Genomic DNA, 21,450 nt, shown 5'->3' with positions numbered 1-21,450 from the left:
CGAATTTAAGTTTTTCATACAAAGCTTGTTTTTTCTCTGTTTCGTTTGTTTTATAAACTGGAGCTATAAAAACTAATTTCAGACCTAGATATACCTCATGACGTGGTATCTGCAAAGTTTCATTACAATCCAACACGCAGTTTTAAAATGAGAGCGGAACTACGTTTGTATGGGAAGGTGCAATTCGGCCGAGCTTGCCGGGGACTCTTAATCTAAAGAAATTTTAATAGCATCGCAAATTTACGACGAGGATTTTTTGCTACAAAGCGGAAAATACTACGGCGTAGCGCTGTGAAAATTAAACGTAATATACGGACTCAGCGGCATTCGAATTTAAAATAAAAATGTTATTGATTTAATAATTGATATTGATTTGACTCTCAATGAATCTCACTCGCACTTGAGCACATATTGCGTTTAAGTATCGCCCCGCTGGAAAGAGTGCGATGGAAGGTAATAAAAATAAAAGACGAACAATTTTATTTTAAAATTTACTCGATTGACTTTCCATGACAGATGTTTTTCGAAACGCGATAACTTGATGACAACAGAATGTTTTTAAAAACGTCGGTAATTGTAAATACTGTTCCACCACGCATAACAGCAACTGGATTCAAATATTAGTTAAAACGTCTCCCATACAAAATATCAACATCAGATCAGCCAAAATGTATGAAACAGCCAATTTGAATGAAGTAGTATCATTCTCGATTTTTTGAAGCATATAAAAAAAGATAAAAAAAAGAAAACTTGAAATATTTTGCCTGTTCTTTCTATTCTGAACGAAGCGTTTTCATGTTTCCTGTAATAAATATTACAAGTTGTATGATTCTGTTATCCTCTGAAAAATACAATCATGACAAAGATTCGATATTAATACGGGCTATTATTGACTAGACATTAAAAACAAAATAACAATGTGACTAGAAAAACACCTTATACCTACTACTGTATCCAATTATAATTCTAAAACAGTACATATACGAGTAAGTCAGGACAAGTTTGCCCATGTATTGCAACTTTGCACCATCAAAGTGCAGACATTAAAGATTTACATTTTGCAATATTTGGCATTTGATTTGTATTATTATTTATTGTTTTGAGTAGACTATTCAATGTAGAGTTCATCTAAGTTAACTTTGCACGGAACAATGTGGCATAATCATTATCAAGCTCATATTTTCATAGAAATTTAATAATAATGATTACATAGCCACACTTTGTCATTGCAAATGCCATACACAGTTAGCTTGTTTATTTTTACAAAAAATCCTTTTCTAGTAACTTCAACAAACCTCAAGTTGGAAAAAATATCTTAGTGTAATTTTTAACTTCGCTTAATAATTTCTTGCAGATAAACTTATAGTTACCACTCTCATTATAAGTGATAATGATGATGATGCCCTCACGACTAGAGTTATGCCGTTCCCGGTAACATTACCCATTTAGTATGGGGAATGTTACCGGGAACGGCACAACTCTACTCACGGCCGATCTCGGTCACAGCGACTGTGTGCTCTGGGTAGGCAATTTTTAATTCGCGCTATTAGAGTGTATCTGATCCACTCTCTGGTGCGCCCTTAGGTGGCTCACGTACCCTATCTTCTTGCCAAAAACTCGAGCGCACTTCGGGCACGTCAGTAAGTAATTAAATATTGAGTGGCTACATTGCTTCTGTTCAAACGTTAACTAGGTAACTTTTCTAGAGATTACTTATACTAGAACTTCTTATACTTATTTATGGCAACATTATTAACCTATTATTGAGCTCACAGTAGACTACGTATTATTATTAAGTATAATTTATTTGTAAAATGACTTGTAATCGACTGGAAAAATGGCATACGGGCAGAATAACGAAACTATAAGGCTCCTTTTTATTGTAATTATGAAAATGTAATAACGTGTTGTTTATTAGAGCCAAATGTATAAATAAAAAAATTTAATGTGCGTTTCTTTGTATTTTGCCATTTTTTTGTGTGACCTTTTTTGCCACTTTTGATCCCATTAGGATCGACAGAGCTCTCCTGTCTAGAAGTAATAATAATAATAATATTGTATAATTGATAGCTGGTGGTTCTCCGAAAAATAAATAAATAAATATAAGATCAAATAAAAAGTGGCAAAAATGAAACGCTCAAATGTAGAAATTTTACACCTCACTTTGAAAAAACTTTTCATACAAAAAAATCATCTTTATAGCACAACAACATAATTTAACATATGCATTTATGCATCGAATAAAGAGTGGGAAAAAATGGGAAAGGTGCATAGTCTGTGCGGAAAAAGAAGAGTCGTGGAATGTAAGGGAACCCATACGTTCTACGACTTCTCTCCTCTTTTCTTTCATTTCATTTCCGCACAAACACTAACAACTTTAATTCTAATCACAATTAAAACATTTCTGATTTCATGCCTTAAAATCCTCGCAATTATTTTAACTATTGAAAAAAATCTCTATTAAATTACAGTGCAAAGACGCACTGAGACGTCTAAAGAACAACAAGTTATATACCTATCTTAAATATTATTCTTAAGTTCAGCTAGCACGCGAAATTACAAGTTTTATTTACACACTCTTATTGCACTCAACGGAGCGTTTCTTTTTTCCCATTTTTTTTTCTTATTGACCTTTTTTGCATCTTTTGTGTTATTTCGATTTCTACTTAGAATCACGAGCTCTTTCCATTGACCTTTTTTGCATCTTTTGTGTTATTTCTGTTTCTACTTAGAATCACGAGCTCTTTCGATCCTAATGGGATAAAAAAATATCCCAAGGTTTTTTTCCTATTGTGTTACCATTTTCCCATATACTTTGTATGACGGTAACAAAAAGTAAAGTTTGAAAAATGAATGGAAATTTTGAAACACTTTTCTTCTCCTATAAGGATGAAAGAGCTCTCCTGATTAAAAATAACATAAAAGTGGCAAAAGGTCCCATAAAAAAAATGGCAAAAAAAAAATAAATTCTCAACGACTCTATTATATTTACTTAAGTAATACCACACATCTGTCAACTATACATAAGTTTTTCTACAAAAAGTATAATTATATTAAATAATTCTGAAGACAAGGGTTGTGACTTGTTTACATCGATGACATTCGATCACTTTCAACGTCTGATGTGAAAGAGTCTCCTTGCCAGTGGAATAAATTAGTAGTGAGACCAAGATAAGTCTGCAACGATTTTAGATAGCACACGCAGTGCAAGTGTTATTTTAAATGTCTAACTTCCATCAAATTATGAAGTCAAATTTGCACTGCATGTGCTATCGAAATCGTTGCAGACTTATCTTGATCTCTATCACTGAAAAACCGCAACATGGTGATGACTAAATAAATTCTGGATCCTGCCTGATCTGGAAGGGCCTGATGGGTCAATTGAATTGAATCCAGATGGCTCAAGGTTCCATTTTCCTGGGTAGGTAGTGAGTACTTGTGTCTTCTTTCGATTTCGGTGTCCGACAAGTATGAGTCCTAACTTCTATATAACAGACAGACAGCCGTGTTTACGTGTTGTAGCGCGTATAGTTGGTCTCACCAACGATGTCGATGTCGCTATCGCTGTCATCGCTCTCCGAGTCCGATGAGTGTCAGTCTTGTCTGCCAGACAGACAGACAGACGTGTTTACGTGTTGCAGCGCGTATAGTTGTTCTCACCAACGATGTCAATGTCGCTATCGCTGTGATCGCTCTCTGAGCCCGACGAGTGTCAGTCGTGTCTGACAGACAGAGAGACAGACAGACGTGTTTACGTGTTGTAGCGCGTATAGTTGGTCTCACCAACGATGTCGATGTCGCTATCGCTGTGATCGCTCTCTGAGTCCGACGTGTGTGTTAGTCGGGTATCGTCCGTCTGTAGGAAAAATTGGATAATATTGTTATTGGATACTAGCGACCCGCCCCGACTTCGCACGAGTAGTTCAACTAATTTACACAAAACCTTTACAAATTATAAATATAAACCTTCCTTTTGAATCACTCTATCTATTTAAAAAACCGTATCAAAATCCGTTGCGTAGACAGCGTAAAGCAACTTTGTTTTATACTATGTAGTGATAGTGATTCACGGTTGCCTGGCATAAATCGCTTTTTAGTTATTTTTACTAGGAAAGCGATAAAATTGAGGGAGATAACTATTTGTGTCCTTTTCAATCTAAAGGTCCCACATTGTTGGTTATAGTTTCTGAGATATTGCAGACTTTCTAAACATACTTCAGCCTTTTTTGAATTCATAAATGTTTATTTTAACTATACTAGTAACAACAATCGTTATCGTTACTAATATAATAATTATGACGAGCAATTAGATGCAGTTAATTTGGTGTAATAAAGTTCTAAACAAGAAAATATAGGTAACTTTGCCCATGGATTACAACTTTGCCCGACAAAGCAACATTGATTTAAACTTAATTATACGCGATTAAATTCCGTTTTATTTAATAATAAGCAACATTACTCTTATACATGTATATACATAATTATATGTACTCAAATTGAAAATCTAATAAAAAGCTTTCTTTTTTGTCTCTCTGTACGATCTTTAACAACATCGTTCTTAGGAATTATTAAATATTGTTTAACATTCAAATCACAATTAACTACTTAAGTACCTTTCTACTTTCTGCCTGCTGTGGTGTGTGTTTCGTAAAGTCCACTGCCGCATTCCCTGCGAACAAGAAATTAAATTTGAATTTGCGGAATAAGGTTTACATTCTAGCAAAAGCTGTAAAAAAGAGACATCCGCTTGTATTACAAGTTACAAGCTTTTGAGAAACGGGCCGCAGCATGGGCCCCAGGTGTGTAAGGTGACATTTGTTAATACTAAACAGTTGACAAAAATCAAAAAATAAGAACATTTTTGCTTGAAGAAAGTTCACATTTTGCCACATACCTACTTAAAATCTACCTACTATAAAAACTCATTGCTGAAGGGATCGAATATTTTTTTAGTGTATTATTTTAGAATTATTTAACATTATAAAGTTATTATACCTACCACATGATCTCTCGTTTACCTTACAGCAGTTACAGCCTAATCAATAATAATATAATATTCATCTAAGTATTCTATAAATATCATATTGTCATTTCAAGTTAAATTCTTTACTAAAAATATCAGACGAAGCAAGCACATAATACGAGTATGACCCTTATGTCGAAACTCTGAACCACCCCTCGTAAATCACCATTCAATTTCCAACTTTATCTCAAGTGTTATAAAACCTTTATTCCTCCACCCATATTTCCAAGAAGTTTATTAGTTGGTAAATACCAAGTTATCCAAGCTTCAACTTTAACACTAGTAGTTAAGGTTGTTATTCGAAAGGCGGTTGAGCCAAGACGTTGGGGCGGTTGCGTAGCAACGCAGTCGGCCATCTTGGGAGTAAGTTCGTTAGGGCAACGTCTTGAATTGTGGCGCGAAAGCGGTGTTCGTAATTTAATTTGGGCGTCTTTGAGGTTGGTAGGGGCAATTATGGGAGCTTTCCAGGGCGAGTGAACTTGCTTTGATTTTAGAGGTGTTGCTAGAATTTTTGTATGTGCAGAGAGGAACAGAGTACTTATATCAAATTTATTGTTGAAAATTAAACATATGTTTTTGTAAAGGATTTTTTGAAATGCTGTTTAAAGACTGGTACATCATTCTATAATCATTTATCTGGAAAATATGGAGGTAACACGCTCCCAATGGTAATAAACGATCAATATTAAAGACAAAGGATGTTTTAGTTGTTCTTTGGTGTTCATACAATATATACAGCCATTAAATTGATCTGTAAGATCTATCTATCAGTACTTTATCTAAAGATTTCTTTTCGTTCAGTTATTATGTTACTCAGCTACCTCCTACCAGAAAATTATCGCGCAATAATCTACCTATATACTTACATTTTATTTTAAACTTAATAACTTAATTACTCATAATTTTAAAACTATCACGGGACTTAATCGCGTATAAACTTACGTTTATACAATTCCTCGCCAGTCTGCCTGTGACCAGGAACGTAACGTCACGTTTGAAACGTCAGGCCATAAATAAACGTAAGTTTTTACGCGATTAAGTCCCGCGTTAGTTTTAAAATTATGAGTGAAAATCGTGTTAGTTTAAATCAACTTAATTACTGTTGAAAGTAATAGTAATAGACTTACAAACCCATAAAATTCCTTAATTATATACCTTAAACGACCTTTAAAATTGCGCCATTTTGAAAACGGATAGCAGCGAGGATTTTCGCTAATGAAAATTGTCGCTCAATTAAGAGTCTCATTAATGGGATGTTTCGCGATATTACGTTAATTTTCGTCTTCATTATGATTTTAGTAATTATGTCATCGCTGTGAAATCGTTAGGTGTGTACGAGATGGAATTAATATAAGAGGATACTTAGGTATTTAGGTAATAAAATAAGTATTGGATTTCGGTATAATTAATTTTAAAGGTTCGGCCTGATTCAAACTCTTAAGATACGTCAAAAATTTGCTAAAGATACGATATGCATTGGATACTTCTTCTTCTTCTTCTTCTTCTTTTAAAATTATGGCTTCAGCCCAGTGGGACTATTTCGCCAGTATCAAGGTATTGAGAGGTTTACAAACGACAAAAATTTGTACGGTTGTACAAGACAGTGTACGGTGATTTGTTAGCTCTTGTAAATCGATAGCTAGTCTTTACAAGAAGCACGTGGACTACCGGCCGTTGACTCCAAGATGGTGGTTAAACGCGCTTCAAAATTAATTCTTCATTCACTGCACACTACCACATTAGTTTACTGTATAATAAGCTATCGATATTACACTTTAAACAATATTAATAAGCAAAAAACAAAGTAATTAATCACGATGCTAACTATCAAGATGGCGCTCGAACCGGAAGTCCACATTGGATACATATGTCAGTGACAAAAGTGACGTTATTGTTTGCAGAAACGTCACTTTTGACACTGAAATATCCAAGGGCCTGACACTCTTTGATAGAAAAAGATAGTCTTATTGCTATTCCTATAAAAGGAAAGAGAAAATAGTGCCATGCTTTGTCTTTATCACCGACCGGGCATTTTTTCATGGTCGGGTTATGGCATCATAGCAAGGAGGCTATGGCGAAATACCGAAATTTATAAGAGTGAAAAAGAAAAGACATTGGACATGCAAACCGGATAAATTGCGTAGTATACATTTTATATGAATATTCTTTCTCTTACCCCCGGTCGCTCGGTGGCGCGTCTTGTACTATGTCTATGGAAATATCCGATCCATGTCGTCATCATCTTAGCCGAAAGACGTCCACCGCTGGACAAAGGCCTCCCTCAAGGATCTCCACAACGAACGGTCATTCGCTGCTTTTGACGCGTAGTTTCATCCGCTACTATTAATAATAAATAACTCCGTAATAGATGGATACAGTCTAAGGACAAAACGTGCCTCGAAAATCAAGAAAATTTAATTCTCGATCAGATGGCGCCACTACCTTTGGCCTACTCTCGTATAGACTTGACGGTATCGTTTGTTATTTAACAATTTTAACGCATATCAGTGAAAGATAACATGGGTCAAAAACATATAAAAATAAAAAATGCAAATAAAAAAATCATTTATCCATATTTAAATACATTTTATCGTATTTTTATAAATCTTCATTTTTAGTTTTAAAGTGTGTCGATAGATGGCAGTGAATTTACTGTGGTTATAAAATTTACTATGACAGTACCGCTCTATCCTATTTTTTATCCTCTTTGATAATAAGTTACAAGAAAATTTTAAACTAACACGGGACTTAATCGCGTAAAAACTTACGTTTATTTATGGCCTGACGTGGCGATGACGTCTGCCTGTGACCATGAACGTAACGTCACGTTCGAAACGTCAGGCCATAAATAAACGCAGAGGATATAATAGGATAGAGCGGTACTGTCATAGTAAACTTCAAACTTTCGTTGAACATCGATTAATTATAATAGGTATAAATGAATTATAAAATAAATTTTGAAAATATCAACCCTTAAGGGGGTGAAATGAGGGGGTGAAAGTTGATAGTATGATTAAAAAGAAAAACGGCAAATTTGTAACAATAAAGGGCAAAAATGCATGAAACAAGCATTAAAACATACACATACATACATATTAATAATACTTAACCTTTAAATGCATAATGATGTATATATGCATCGTATATTTGATGGTCCGTGGCTCAATATGCAGCTATCCAAAATCACATTTATTACTTTTATACAGCATGACACATCTATTTCAATTTATTAAAAAGTTATACAAAAAATCATGCATTTAAGGGTTAAAAAACGCCAAATTTAGTGTTTTTGTAAACATTTTTAATCTTTGACTTTGGCCATAGTTCCTTTTGTATGAAAATCGTCACCACCAAGCGCTATACATTTTTTTTTCTACAAAAAAATGTATTAATGCCTCCTTATAAATGATGTTTCCAGAATAAAGAATAAATGGGCTACATTGTCCAATTTTTTATTTAGTGCAAATCTCCACATGGTGATTGTAATAGCCAAAATTGTCAATAAAAATTCCATTACATTTTCATTTTTTGTACAAAAATCACTTTTATTGTATGGAAAGATATAATTATTATTTCATACATGAATTTCTCGTCCCTAAGTTATACGAAAATGATATATAACTTGCCCTAGTTGCTAAGAGCAGGAAGAAATACCTGGGGAGCCGACCCTTTCACCCCCCCTTTTTGGGAGGTATGCACGGTACGATATCGTGGCTACCGGGCCAAATCAGTTTTAAATCACATTTACAAACGGGTCTATCGCGAATTTATTTTGTTACCTTTATTTACCGACGGCTAACTGACGTCCCAGCAAAATGTCAAAACAGAGATTTGTGTGACTACCCCACGAAAAGTGCATTTAAAGTTTGAGGTAGACAACACATTTTCACACCACCCACTACACATAAATGTTAATTATTGTCAATAGTCCGACACGCAACACTCACAACATCCGCGCACACATCCGAAGATAGTTCCCTTGGCTTTAACTTCTGGATCACTGGTCCCCAAGTTGCCGATAAGTTAAAACCATCTTCTCTATTAAAATTTCTGGGGTGCTTCTTGATTTCAATCGCAAAATTCGCGATAGACCCGTTTGTAAATGTGATTTAATATGTGTTCAAACCGCGAAAGTTTTAAATGTTATATTGCAAATCAGTTTTGTTTGACCTAAGGAACAATCGTGCCAAGCGGCATCGCCTGAGACAAAAGTGCATACTCAAGGCGCTTACTTACCTACTAAAATCAATATATTGTTATAAGATGTTAGACTGCATAGTTTTGAACTCGAACTTTGCCCAGGTAAGATATAATAGTAGCAATTTGCCCAGAACTTGGAGGAATTCTTGTTAACTTAGTTACTAAGTCTAGCGATGTTAGTATGCCGTAATTGTTGTGAGAGAATTTAGGTTTATGCATAGAGTAACTTATACTAGAGCGGCACTGTCATAGTAAATTTTGTAACCCCAGTAAATTCACTGCCATCTGTCGACACACTTTAAAACTAAAAATAAATATTTATAAAAATACGATAAAATGTATTTAAATATGGATAAATGTTTTTTTTTTATATTTGCATTAATTATTTTTATGATTTTGACCCCTGTTCTTTCACTGATATGCGTTAAAATTGTTAAATAACAAACGAAACCGTCAACGCCATCTATACGACTGTAGGCCAAAACTAGTAGCGCCCTCTGAACGAGAATCAAATTTTCTTGATTTTCGAGGCACGTTTTTTCCTTAGACTGTATCCATCTATTACGGAGTTATATCTATCTTTGGTTTTATTTAGTACTTAAGAAATGAATGATTCCCCATACAAACTTTCACCCCCCTTTTTACAACCTTAAAGGATGATTTCGGGGATAAAAACTATTCTATATCACCCACATTTCATACTATCTCTATACCAAATATAATCTAAATCGGTTCAGCGGTTATTGATTCCCCATACAAATTTCCACCCCACTTTTCACCCCCATAAAGGATGATTTCTGGGATATAAACTACCCTATGTCCTTCCCCGTGACTCAAACGTTACTCGGTTCAGTGGTTTAAGCGTGAAGAGGTAATAGACACACAGACAGACACACTTTCGCATTTATAATATTAGTATGGATGTAATGTATACAGGTTGATTTCTGGGTTGTGATCCACAACCACGTTTTCTGACTGTAAATGATCCACATTATCATATGGTAGTATTTGACTACAAGATAATTAGTTAGGTATTTTTTTCTTATTTTTCATGTAAAATTATCTTATACTAAGTAATCATGGTCATGAATTGTTTTATGTCGCACTGTACCTTTTCGTCGGACACTTTCTGCTACAAATCTAAATATGCCTCCGTAGCACATACAGCGTAGCTGGCTACAGTGCTACGGCGTAGCCTTAATGCTACAGAATTACTACTGTAACTCTCTACAGACCGATTCTATTTGTGGCTTTCCAACACAAAAGGGTCCTTATGCTTTAAGTGCAATAAGGTCCTTTCCATCTAAACCACACAAAATTTGGCTAACAATTGGCACTTACACATTCGCACGCTTAACTCATATCACTCCGACACAGACACACATACACACACACACACATACACACACGCACATACTGAGCACACAAGTTTTTATTTTGATTTTTTATATTGGTTCAATTTATGTTAGTGATTTATTTTGTTTTACTTCTAATTTGTTGCAATTATGATATTCTACTCTTTTTTTATTATTATTACGAATTGTTAAGCCTAGCCAAGCACGGTAATTTGTTAACCTGCGACCGACCGATCTCAAGGGTCCAATCTGAAAACCTGCGCCTACCCTCTGCTTGGAGTGCTTCGCATATGCTGAGATTGGAGCCCATTGCCCAATCATTCATGTACCTATTAAATGTATAAAAATTTCTAATTTAATTGTACCTATTTTAGTATTTAAGATTCATCATCATTCGCTTGCCCTTGTCCCATTCACTTGGGGTCGGCGCGGCATGTCTTTTTCTTCCATACATCTCTGTCACCCGTCATCTCATCATTCACTTGCGTTAGTTTCATATCATCTTTCACACAGTCCATCCACCTTTTCCTCGGTTTTCCTCTCCTCGTACTTCCCTCCACATTCATTCTTAATACCTTTCTCGTCACATGACTTTCATCCCTCCGCATCACATGCCCGTACCATGCTAGGCGATTTGCCCTTACTTTTTCTGTTATGGGTGCAACTTTCAGGCTCCCTCTTATATACTAATTCCTTATCCTATCCATTCTCGTCACGCCACACATCCACCTTGACATTCTCATCTCCGCTACATGCAATCTCTTTTCATCCGTCATCTTTAGGGCCCAACACTCTGATCCATACATGACGACAGGTCATATTTGTACTTAGTTCTTAAGGTATTTTTTTGTGGCAATAAATAATTTTCTGATTCTGATTCTAAAATTCCTACAAAAATTCTGATAAAAAGGTCCTTTAAGCTTGGTAATGACGTCACCCACATCTCGCCTTGGTGCGGCGTCGGATCTCGACATTCCTCACTCGGTCTTGAAGTTTGATGCATGGCGCATGGTAGAAATACTAGAAATAATACCTACTTAAAGCAAAGAGATAGGTGCGGGCTGAAGAACAGGGCTGTGCTGTCGCCAGACTCGCGGCACAAGCTGAGTCCCGAGCCTATTGTCGCACGCAGCAGTTATAATATTGTTAACTATAATTCTAAATGTCATATATGCATATATAGTTAGTTCCTACTACTGTAATTTAAGCTACCTACTACTGTTTTTTTTAATATACCGCGACAATAAATGACTTTTTTATTTTTTTTTATTATAAAGTTTTAAAAACTGTAATAGATGTCATATATTAAAGAAAAAGTGACGAAGCCCTCCAGTGGTGAAGGCCGGATTCGAACCGGCGTCTTTAGCTATCGCGGCTAACGCCATGAACCCCTAGGCCACCCCGCCACGGCCGCCACCACTGGAGGGCTTCGTCACTTTTTCTTTAATATATGACATCTATTACAGTTTTTAATTTATATATAGTGGTGTGACTACTTAGAAAAAACAAATCAAAATATTTAATAAAATAATTTGATTTGTTCCCAAACTTGTTTATAAAGTTTTACCTCGTTGTTGTTGTTTTCTCATCTGCTTCTTGTGCTTCATTCGTCGGTTCTGGAACCAGGTCTTAACCTGCGTCTCAGACAGGTTGAGAGCTCCGGCCAGTTCCACGCGTTCCGGAGTTGAAAGGTAGCGTTGCGTTTCGAAGCGTTTCTCGAGACCTGTCAAACAAGTTTGTTTTAAGTAAGTAAGTAAGTAAATATTCTTTATTGTGCACCATAAAGTTAAAAAAAATACACAGAAAGCGAAATACAAGCTTATGGCTAGGTAACAACAGGCGATCTTATCGCTAAAAAGCGATCTCTTCCAGACAACCTTTGGGTAGCAGAAAAGTTAAGTACTTACAACTTTGAACGGGTAGTGCCGATATACATATAAATTAACAATTTGTAAATGCTGATACGTTGTGCGAGGAAGCCGCCAGCTCTTCGGTCACCATCAGTTACGTCAACCAAAAACATGTTGACAATTTTTAAAGAATATCTTGATTCTTTACACGTCTTTTACAAAGTCATTGAAAACTAAAACTACTATCATTTTAATTAAATAAAACAATACAATATAATACTTTTTATTCCACATCTCACGTAGTTTACAAAACTAAATACTAAACTTATTAGTTATTATATTCAACATAATTATAATTATTCCTATACACAAACGTTTGTTATAATAACATATCAAAAATATTCAGCAGTAAATATCTTTGTCAACGTATGTTTGGTCCACCCTGTAATATTTCAGGGCTGATAGGATTGTCACTGAGCTAGGGGTCAGAGAAGACCGTCCGCGCCTTCCGCCGTCGGCAGTGTTTCAGGGCTGACAGCTGTCTCTTACAGACAGGGTTGTCACTCACAACACCCCACCGACACTCACCTGTGAGTTGTGGGTCAGAGAAGACCGTCTGCCTTCCGCTGTCGGCAGTGCTTTAGGGCTGACAGTGTTCACTTACTGATAGGGCTGTCACACAACACCCCACCGTCACTCACCTGTGAGTTGTGGGTCAGAGAAGACCTCCGCGCCTTCTGCCGTTGGCAGTGCTTTAGGGAGTTTAGGGCTGACAATTTTCACTTCAGGGATCGTTACCGATATAACTTAAAATCAAAATATCACGAAGCATTTGAAATATTTCTTTGAAATCGTTAGGTAAGGACAATGAGTTATCAGATTACCTAAATGAAATAGAAAAATATACATAAACAACCGAGATACTGAAATTGAATACCGGTTAATTTGTATGTAAAATATACCGGTATTCGATCCCTGGTTCACTTACAGATAGGGCTGTCACACAACACTCCACCTTCACTCACCTGTGAGTTGTGGGTCAGAAAAGACCGTCCGCGCCTTCCGCCTTCGGCAGTGCTTCAGGGCTGACAACGAGAGTTCGGACGGAGTGAATAAAGCGTGGTACGGCACTCCTGCCGACAAACAAAAAAAAACCGGTCAAGTGCGACTTTATTTAACTCGTATTTTTTTACATAAATCTTTTTTTTTTTTACTATGAAAAAATAAATGTTTTGAAAAGAACAATTTGAGCTCTTTCTAATGATACCCCACTTGACCTAGTAACTAGACTTTGAAATTTTGCCCCCTCTTCATATGGGGCATTTTTCATATTTAATAAAAAAAAATACACTCAATGTTTCTGGGTTAGCGCTATTTATGGCTATTCCAAATTTCAAATCGATAGCTTAAGTAGTTCTCGATGTATTTAGCGTTGTGACAGCCAGACAGACAGACGGACGGATGGACAGAGTTGCACCATAAGGGTTCCTTCTGTACCTTTTTGTTACGGAACCCTAATAAGTGTGTCACGTGAATTTCAGCAGTTTACACATAGAGCGGTTTACAACATAGATATCATATCATATCATGTCATATCATATCATATCATATCATATCATATCATATCATATCATATCATATCATTTATTCATAAAACAATTTTACATTGTGTTTGAATTTATAAATTACTTAAAACTACATGAACACAACAACAAACAAACATGCAACTAATATTAAAATTAAAACATAAATAAATAAAAACGAAAATTAATAAAATGGGAATTAGGATTGAAATATGAATGTGATAGAATTACATTCGCATTTATAATATTATAGTAGATATGTGTTTTTCGTCCGGAATGGCAAGCTAACAGCCTTATAAACAAATGCTACAGAATACACACCGAGTTTGTAACTTTGTATACACGTCAATATTATACTATACTAGGGACCCGCCCCGGCTTCGCACGAGTTACACAAAACCTTAACAAATTATACAACTAAAACTTCCTCAATATCTAATCACTCTATTGATAGATACACACAGACAGACGCGTCGGGAAACTTTGTTTTATAAGGTATAGTGATTCTAGAGACAAAAGCCAAGTCTCCTTACCTTGCGATAGAAAATACGGAGCTTCCACAGTCTTATACGTATTAGGTGCGTGTAGATACGCCCCTAAAGCGCCCATGACCTGCAGATACGAGCCCTCTCTAGCCACGGGCCGTATCTCACTCGGCACTGGGAAATATGGCTTAGGTTCCCTTTCATACTCAAACCTCCGCTCTTGGGGCTTGATTTGACCTCTATATAAGATGTCTTCGATGAGGAATGAGGTTTTGGAAGTGTCTTGCCGGTTGGAGTCCGTGGGGCTGTCGCTGCGGGTGTCCATTTTTGATTTGGAAATTCAGGGGAATTTACATGATTCGATTTGATTTATTGGGGTGTTTTAGATTGGTTTGCTGCGCTGTTGTTTAATTTCAAATGTTATTAAATGTGCAATGTATTAGGCATAATTAGACTTAAGTAGTAATAAAGTTTTTAGAACTTTTTACTGTATCACAAATCAGATGTAAAAAACTATCACTTTTAAACTACAACTTTAGATATGTCTTCCGCTGCTTATAGATTTTAAAGTTAATTTTCAAGACACTTATGTTTCTAAGATACGACACACACTTGTTTCACATAAACCTAATAAAAAGTACCTAGCTTTTTTTATTTAACCGAATGTCACAGCACAAACATAAAAATACGCTTTTATATATGTCTTATTTCGTTTCTAGACATTCATATTTTACCGTATGTATTCACTATTATAAACTATAGTTTAAAAAGTCTTCACCGAAATCTGTTATCAAATTTCCAATATAAAATTCAGTTAACGACAATACGCGAGAGATTAAAATAATGATTAAGCCATTACGCCCGTTTTTGCCATTACAACAACGCGGTACGGCGGTTTCGGTATAACTGAGGGAGGCTTGGTATAACGGGGTGCCACCCCCGGCCTGCCATTGGTCGGGGTTGGCTTAGCTTTTGTTGGTTTTGCTTAGAACGGATTTTAGCATTAAGTACGGGCTTTATCGTTTGAGTGTTATGCCGTTAGGTCTTAAAACTACGTTATTTGTGAAAATAAATATTTTGCAGTACATATGGTATTTTACCGCACCAGTGCGATAATTAGCACATTACGTAACTATGTCGAAAAGTTAAAGGGCCATGTGTACTGTAAATGTTGTACGATACATGTGTGAATAGGTAATTCGCAACTCGTGTCTATTTAAAACACTACCTTTCGGTTGGGTTTTAATTTATCGCCACTCGTTGCGAATTTCCTATTTTTCGCACTTGTATCGTAATGTACCTACTATTAAAGCAGTACTATGTACTATTAATTAGTAATTAAGGAATAAACAATAAAATTAATCTTATATGCCAATCAAATTTGATATTTTCGCAGAATTAATTCCCATTATGCTGGAAATCGTTTAAATACCTTCATCTGGTCCTAAATGCGTGTTATCCAAGTTTGCGCAATCCCAGTGCTCTTTTTCAGTTTTTAGGGTTCCGTACCCAAAGGGTAAGAACGGAACCCTATTACTAAGACTCCGCTGTCTGTCTGTCCATCTGTCCGTCTGTCTGTCAGCAGGCTGTATCTCATGAACCGTGATAGCTAGACAGTTGGAATTTTCACAGATGATGTATTTCTGATGTTGCCGCTATAACAACAAATACTAAAAAGTACGGAACCCTCAGTGGGCGAGTCCGACTCGCACTTGGCCGATTTTTTTTTGCTTGTAGATCGAAAACGATACGTTCCACGGAAAATTTGTTCTAATCATGATGACAATTTCTTTGTTATTCTGAGGATCCGAAAATACTATAATAGTATTAAGTAATAGTCAAAATTGTAAAAAATGGCTGCCATTTAGAATTTCTGTATTTTGGTTCCTTCTACATCGAGTGGTTTGGCAATCTAAAAAAACCGGCCAAGTGCGAGTCGGACTCGCGCACGAAGGGTTCCGTACCAGTACCATTACACACAAAAACGGCAAAAAATCACGTTTGTTGTATGGGAGCCCCACTTAAATATTAATTTTATTCTGCTTTTAGTATTTGTTGTTATAGCGGCAACAGAAATACATCATCTGTGAAAATTTCAACTCTCTAGGTATCACGGTTCGTGAGATACAGCCTGGTGACAGACAGACGGATAGACGGACAGACGGACCGCGGAGTCTTAGTAATAGGGTCCCGTTTTTACCCTTTGGGTACGGAACCCTAAAAAAGGAAAAATCTATCTCCTAAGATCTAATTTGATTAGCCTAATAGGTATGTAAGTTATCAACTTATCATAGGTATAAAGCAATGGGTAGCGCTCGAAATGTTCACACGATAAGCGAGTAACACGTACAAAATAACTTTTCACATCACCTATTCGGAAAAGGGCGTTTTATTTCCTGGTAGGAGGGATCAGAGTTGCACTTTTCTTCCCTGCTAGGTAGGGGGGATCAAAAGTGGCACTTTTCTATTCTTGGACACAATTTTCTTACTTTTTTGCATGATATTTATTTTAGCTTAAATAACAAGTACATATTTTGAAACACAATATTTTCCCGCTAGGTTATGTCACATGGTAGCAAAATTATTTCCACCTTGGGCGTTAACACTTGAATCACTCACTACGCTCAGGATTCAATGTACGCCCACGCCGTAAATATGTCATTTTGCTCACTTGTGATACAGTTTTATGTATGAACTTTACAAAGCTTGTAAAAATAAGATGGAGGTCCCTTGACTTTTCTATCGCAAACTACCCCTTTATAAGTTAATATGATTTACGTATAATATACATATGTAGGTATACCTCAGCGTTTAATAAATGGCAGAATTTTGCCGTTGACAAATCGAATCATTCGGAAAGATTCCTGTGAGCTGCCGATATGTTGACAATATGTGGACGTTAGGACGTGTTCACCCTGTATAAAGGATGACTCACGTTAGACCGGGCCGTGACCGGGCCGGAGCTTCCGGCGCTTCGTTTTCTATGGAAAGCATCACGTGATCACCTGTCATGACATGACATAGAAAAGTAAGCGCCGGAAGCTCCGGCCCGGACACGGCCCGGTCTAACGAGAGTCATCCTTAATGCTACAAGAAATTGTAGAATTTAAATAAAATGGAACGAAAGGCGAAATGGAGGTAGTGGAAATACTAGTTGACTTGCCACAGCAACCGCAGTTTTGTGAGATTTTTGTAAACATGATCTAATCAAAAACATTACATGTAAAAAGATGCAAGTCTCGCAACGCAGTTCTTCTACTATAAAAAAACCGGCCAAGTGCGAGTCGGACTCGCACACCGAGGGTTCCGTACTTTTTAGTATTTGTTGTTATAGCGGCAACAGAAATACATCATCTGTAAAAATTTCAACTGTCTAGCTATCACGGTTCATGAGATACAGCCTGGTGACAGACAGACGGACAGACGGACAGCTGAGTCTTAATAATAGGGTCCCGTTTTTACCCTTTGGGTACGGAACCCTAAAAAGTTTTGAGATGTAATGTGAAACCAAGTCGGTTATTTTAGTCGGTTTTGTCAGTGCCAGGAGGTGTTAAAACCCCCTGTTTTTGAAATAGTGACAAAAAATTGTGAAAGGGTGGCAAAAAATAAGTGCATTCCCGTTGCCAGGGAGGTTTTGGGATTATACTGAGCAACTTTTACTATGGGACCAACTGCGAAATCGCGAAAAAAAATTTGATTGTTTTATACATTTTGGCTGGTCTATTTTCTAGGCGCTGACAGGGCGGGGGCGGGGGGCGCGGGGCAGTGCGTTGTGGTCTAATCATTTTAAAATATGTCTCACGAAAGTTTAATTTCGATATATGATTATATTTTGGTTATAAATTAATGTATGAAAAAAATACCAACTATAATCAAAGATATAATTATTTTTATATTATTTTGACCGTCAACGCCATCTATACGAGAGTAGGCCAAATGTAGTGGCGCCATCTGATCGAGAATCAAATTTTCTTGATTTTCGAGGCACGTTTTTTCCTTAGACTGTATCCATCTATTACGGAGTTATATCCAGGGACCGGCCCGCTATCCCTTATCGGGGTTTTATAAGGGTATTGCATAAGGCTTAACTCACCATACCCTTTGCCAGACGAAACGCTTTGTTTTGGTTTTAAAAACCCTTATATAAAGCTACCACATTTGAGTAATCGGTAGCCCAAATACCCTTACAAAACCCTTATCATCCGCTCACCAACACCTTGCATATTGCTTATAAGGGTTAGCCTTATAAAGGGCTTCCCTTTTAGCATATAAGCGTGCTAATTTAAGTCGTCTACCTTGTTCATAAAGCACACATTACTTCGAATCCGAGCGATCGTCGGCGGCGACGGCGGCGTTCTTTGACTAGGCAAGTATTTTCTTTCCTTTTCATACACTACCGTAGATATATACTAATTTTGTCTCTTTCACGCAAAGGGAAACCTTTATAAAAAGCGCTTAAAGATAAGGGTAACCCTTATTAAGAGCTAGCCTTATTTTTGGTTAGCTTTTCGGTAAGGGTTAGTCAAAGGTAAGGGTATGAATGGGCTTGCAGCTCAAAGGGGAAAGTCTTTCAATGTGTTAGCCGTGTTTAAGTGTCGCCCATTGAAAGGGTTTTATCGCGGAAAGGGTTGTCCGGTCCCTGGTTATATCTTTGATAAAACGAAGTGTCGTATGTTTTACTTTTAAGTTTTTAAATAGGCTATTCTAGATAACTAACAAGTGAATGCACCCTTACTGTAGGGGGCAGGTTAGAGACGTAACCCGCTGGATCATCCGCATAAGTGGTGGGAGACGCACACCTCTTGATACTTTTGAAAATGGGGATTCAACTATTTATGTACAATCGGGGAAATTCGCGGTGAACCACCTACGGTAAAAATCATTTTCCCCTCACTAGCTCGGAAAGTTGTCTTTTATCCTTCAATACAAGCGGGGAAAAACGCGTTTTATCCACTAGTGGGGAAAGTAATTTGACCTTGGAAGGGGCGTGTTTAAGTAGCTTGACAGATAACAAAACCTAAATCGTTTATGATAATGATTCGTTCGATATTAATTATCATTAAATAAATGGTTTGAGAATCTAATGAAAAATACCAAATTTAGCTTTATTTAATGATTTTAAGTCATAAACCTTAAAATTCTATAAGAAACGTTTGTTTTTTTATAATGATGTTAAATATAGTAAGCTAATGACTCAGGACTTTTCCCACTATTAAGTGTTAACAGTGGAAAAAGTTAACTAACTCAACATCCTGTTCTTTTTTCTCTCTTTTGTTCTTCTTGTTAACTGTTTAAACCAATTTTCCCTCTCTAGTAAGATAAGTATATTTATAAGTTAGTAAGTATTATTAGTTGTAATTTCGCACACCATGCACTTTACGCAGTTTCTATCTGTGGAAACTTGTAATTGGCTCACTGCTTCTATATTATTACCTAACGTGTTACTTCAGCTGTAAGTTTTCCTAATAAATAAAATAAAAATAAATAAATAAAAATAATTCTGAACGCACAAGTTGAGTCGATGCAATTTCAAAACGCATCGTTGACATTTCATACGTCAGAAATGTCAACATTGTCAACAAATTTTTTACTAAAAAACTTTTCTCACCGACTCGCGTAAAAATACACAATTTCCAGAGTTTTCTGCTACAATATCGTAAAGAAATGAGTGATTCCAGTGAAGAAGATGATCTAACGCCTGTGGATGTTGCATTTTCCTCGCTATAGTGAGGTGAAAAGTTTTGTGTTATACACGGGCGCAAATGTATTTTACTTCTCGTGTGTTGAAACACTCGCTACGCTCAGGATTCTATTTTAGAACTACCTATAGAAACCTTTCGCTTGCTTGTGTTTCAATTCTACACTCGCGGGTAAAATACAACTTTGCACCCTTGTATAACAAATAACTATTAATCGTCTTGCAAGTGGTCAGGCGATAACATAAGTGATGACCAATAGCATGGCACTTAAAAAATGTGGGTGTTGAAAAAAAAAAGGTTAGCTCAGGTAAAGTTTATTGCCGTCCATTGTCTTGGTGACGGGCGGCATTTGAAAACTACGATAAGTAATCCAAAATGAATACTATTTGTTAACTTGATGGAAAGGCGAAGCTTATCCTAAACGACAACATATTGAATATTAAATAATAGTGAGTAAAAACCGTACTGATAAATATTTTGACAACATATTGTTTGTCTCATTATCTGCTTTTACCCTTTTCATTATTAAGATAAAGAATCCTAAATACATCGTAATTGGTTATCTCTATGGGAGGCGGAGCTTAGCTCGCTCGTTAGGATCGAGGTAATTTTTTTCTGAAGTGGTACACCGCGAATGACCCCGATAGACCTTATACGTACATTTTCAAAATGGCGAAATTGTGACGCAGTAAAAAAACTGTTGGCTCGCCTAAATAGTTGTTGGTATCTAAGGTTATAATTATTGTATGTATGTTAGTCTGTAAGATATAATGTAGGTATCTAGGGGCCTTTGTTGCCTGACAATAAGTGTTTTTTAATACAGTTGCCCAAAAAGTGCTACTTTTCGTGGCTGTTTAGCGTGCAGAAAGTTGGTTTTCGCGAACTAGTGCTTTTTACTTTTCCAATTTTTTTAAATTTTTACTTGTTCCAATTCATGACTACTTATTGATGAGTGTTAATATTAGTTTCCTTTAAACGTCGTAATCAACATAAAAACCTACTGTTAATGTAAGAATACGAAAAATATGCATATTTCATATTTTATTACTTACCTCTTCATCATTATAAGTATTAACACGTTTATTTTTAATTTTGAATAACCGTTCTTAATAAGTTGTCTGAATGGAACGGAACGCCTGCCAAAGAAGAGGCGTATTTTCTTACTGCAAGAATGTTTTAAGTTTTCAAAGGCAACATTCGATATTGTTTATATAAATATACGATACACAAATAATCGTAAATAACGATATTTTAT

General features: G+C 36.2%; 1 protein-coding gene across 1 annotated transcript; it reads right to left on the bottom strand.

The window, feature by feature from the left end:
• Positions 1 to 3,751: 3,751 nt before the first annotated feature.
• On the bottom strand, positions 3,752 to 14,821 carry LOC134753461 (brain-specific homeobox protein homolog). The gene is made up of 5 exons (XM_063689335.1): positions 14,545 to 14,821; positions 13,454 to 13,561; positions 12,146 to 12,301; positions 4,614 to 4,669; positions 3,752 to 3,856 (listed from the first exon to the last, which is right to left on the bottom strand). The coding sequence occupies exons 1-5, from the start codon at positions 14,819 to 14,821 to the stop codon at positions 3,752 to 3,754; spliced, it is 702 nt and encodes a 233-aa protein (XP_063545405.1).
• Between the last annotated feature and the right edge of the window lie 6,629 nt (positions 14,822 to 21,450).

Source organism: Cydia strobilella, chromosome 27 (assembly GCF_947568885.1).
Source record: "Cydia strobilella chromosome 27, ilCydStro3.1, whole genome shotgun sequence".
Lineage (NCBI taxonomy): Eukaryota > Metazoa > Arthropoda > Insecta > Lepidoptera > Tortricidae > Cydia > Cydia strobilella.
Note: the sequence above shows the minus strand (reverse complement) of the source record. Positions and strands in the feature narration are given on the sequence as shown.

Coding starts and splice junctions, on each gene's coding strand:
- LOC134753461 (XM_063689335.1), bottom strand. CDS start 14,821: ATGGACACCCGCAGCGACAGCCCCACGGACTCCAACCGGCAAGACACT. Junction 13,562..14,544: donor TCCGTATTTTCTATCGCAAG/GTAAGGAGACTT, acceptor GTTTGTCGGCAG/GAGTGCCGTACCACGCTTTA. Junction 4,670..12,145: donor GAGAAAACAACAACAACGAG/GTAAAACTTTAT, acceptor TCTTGTTCGCAG/GGAATGCGGCAGTGGACTTT.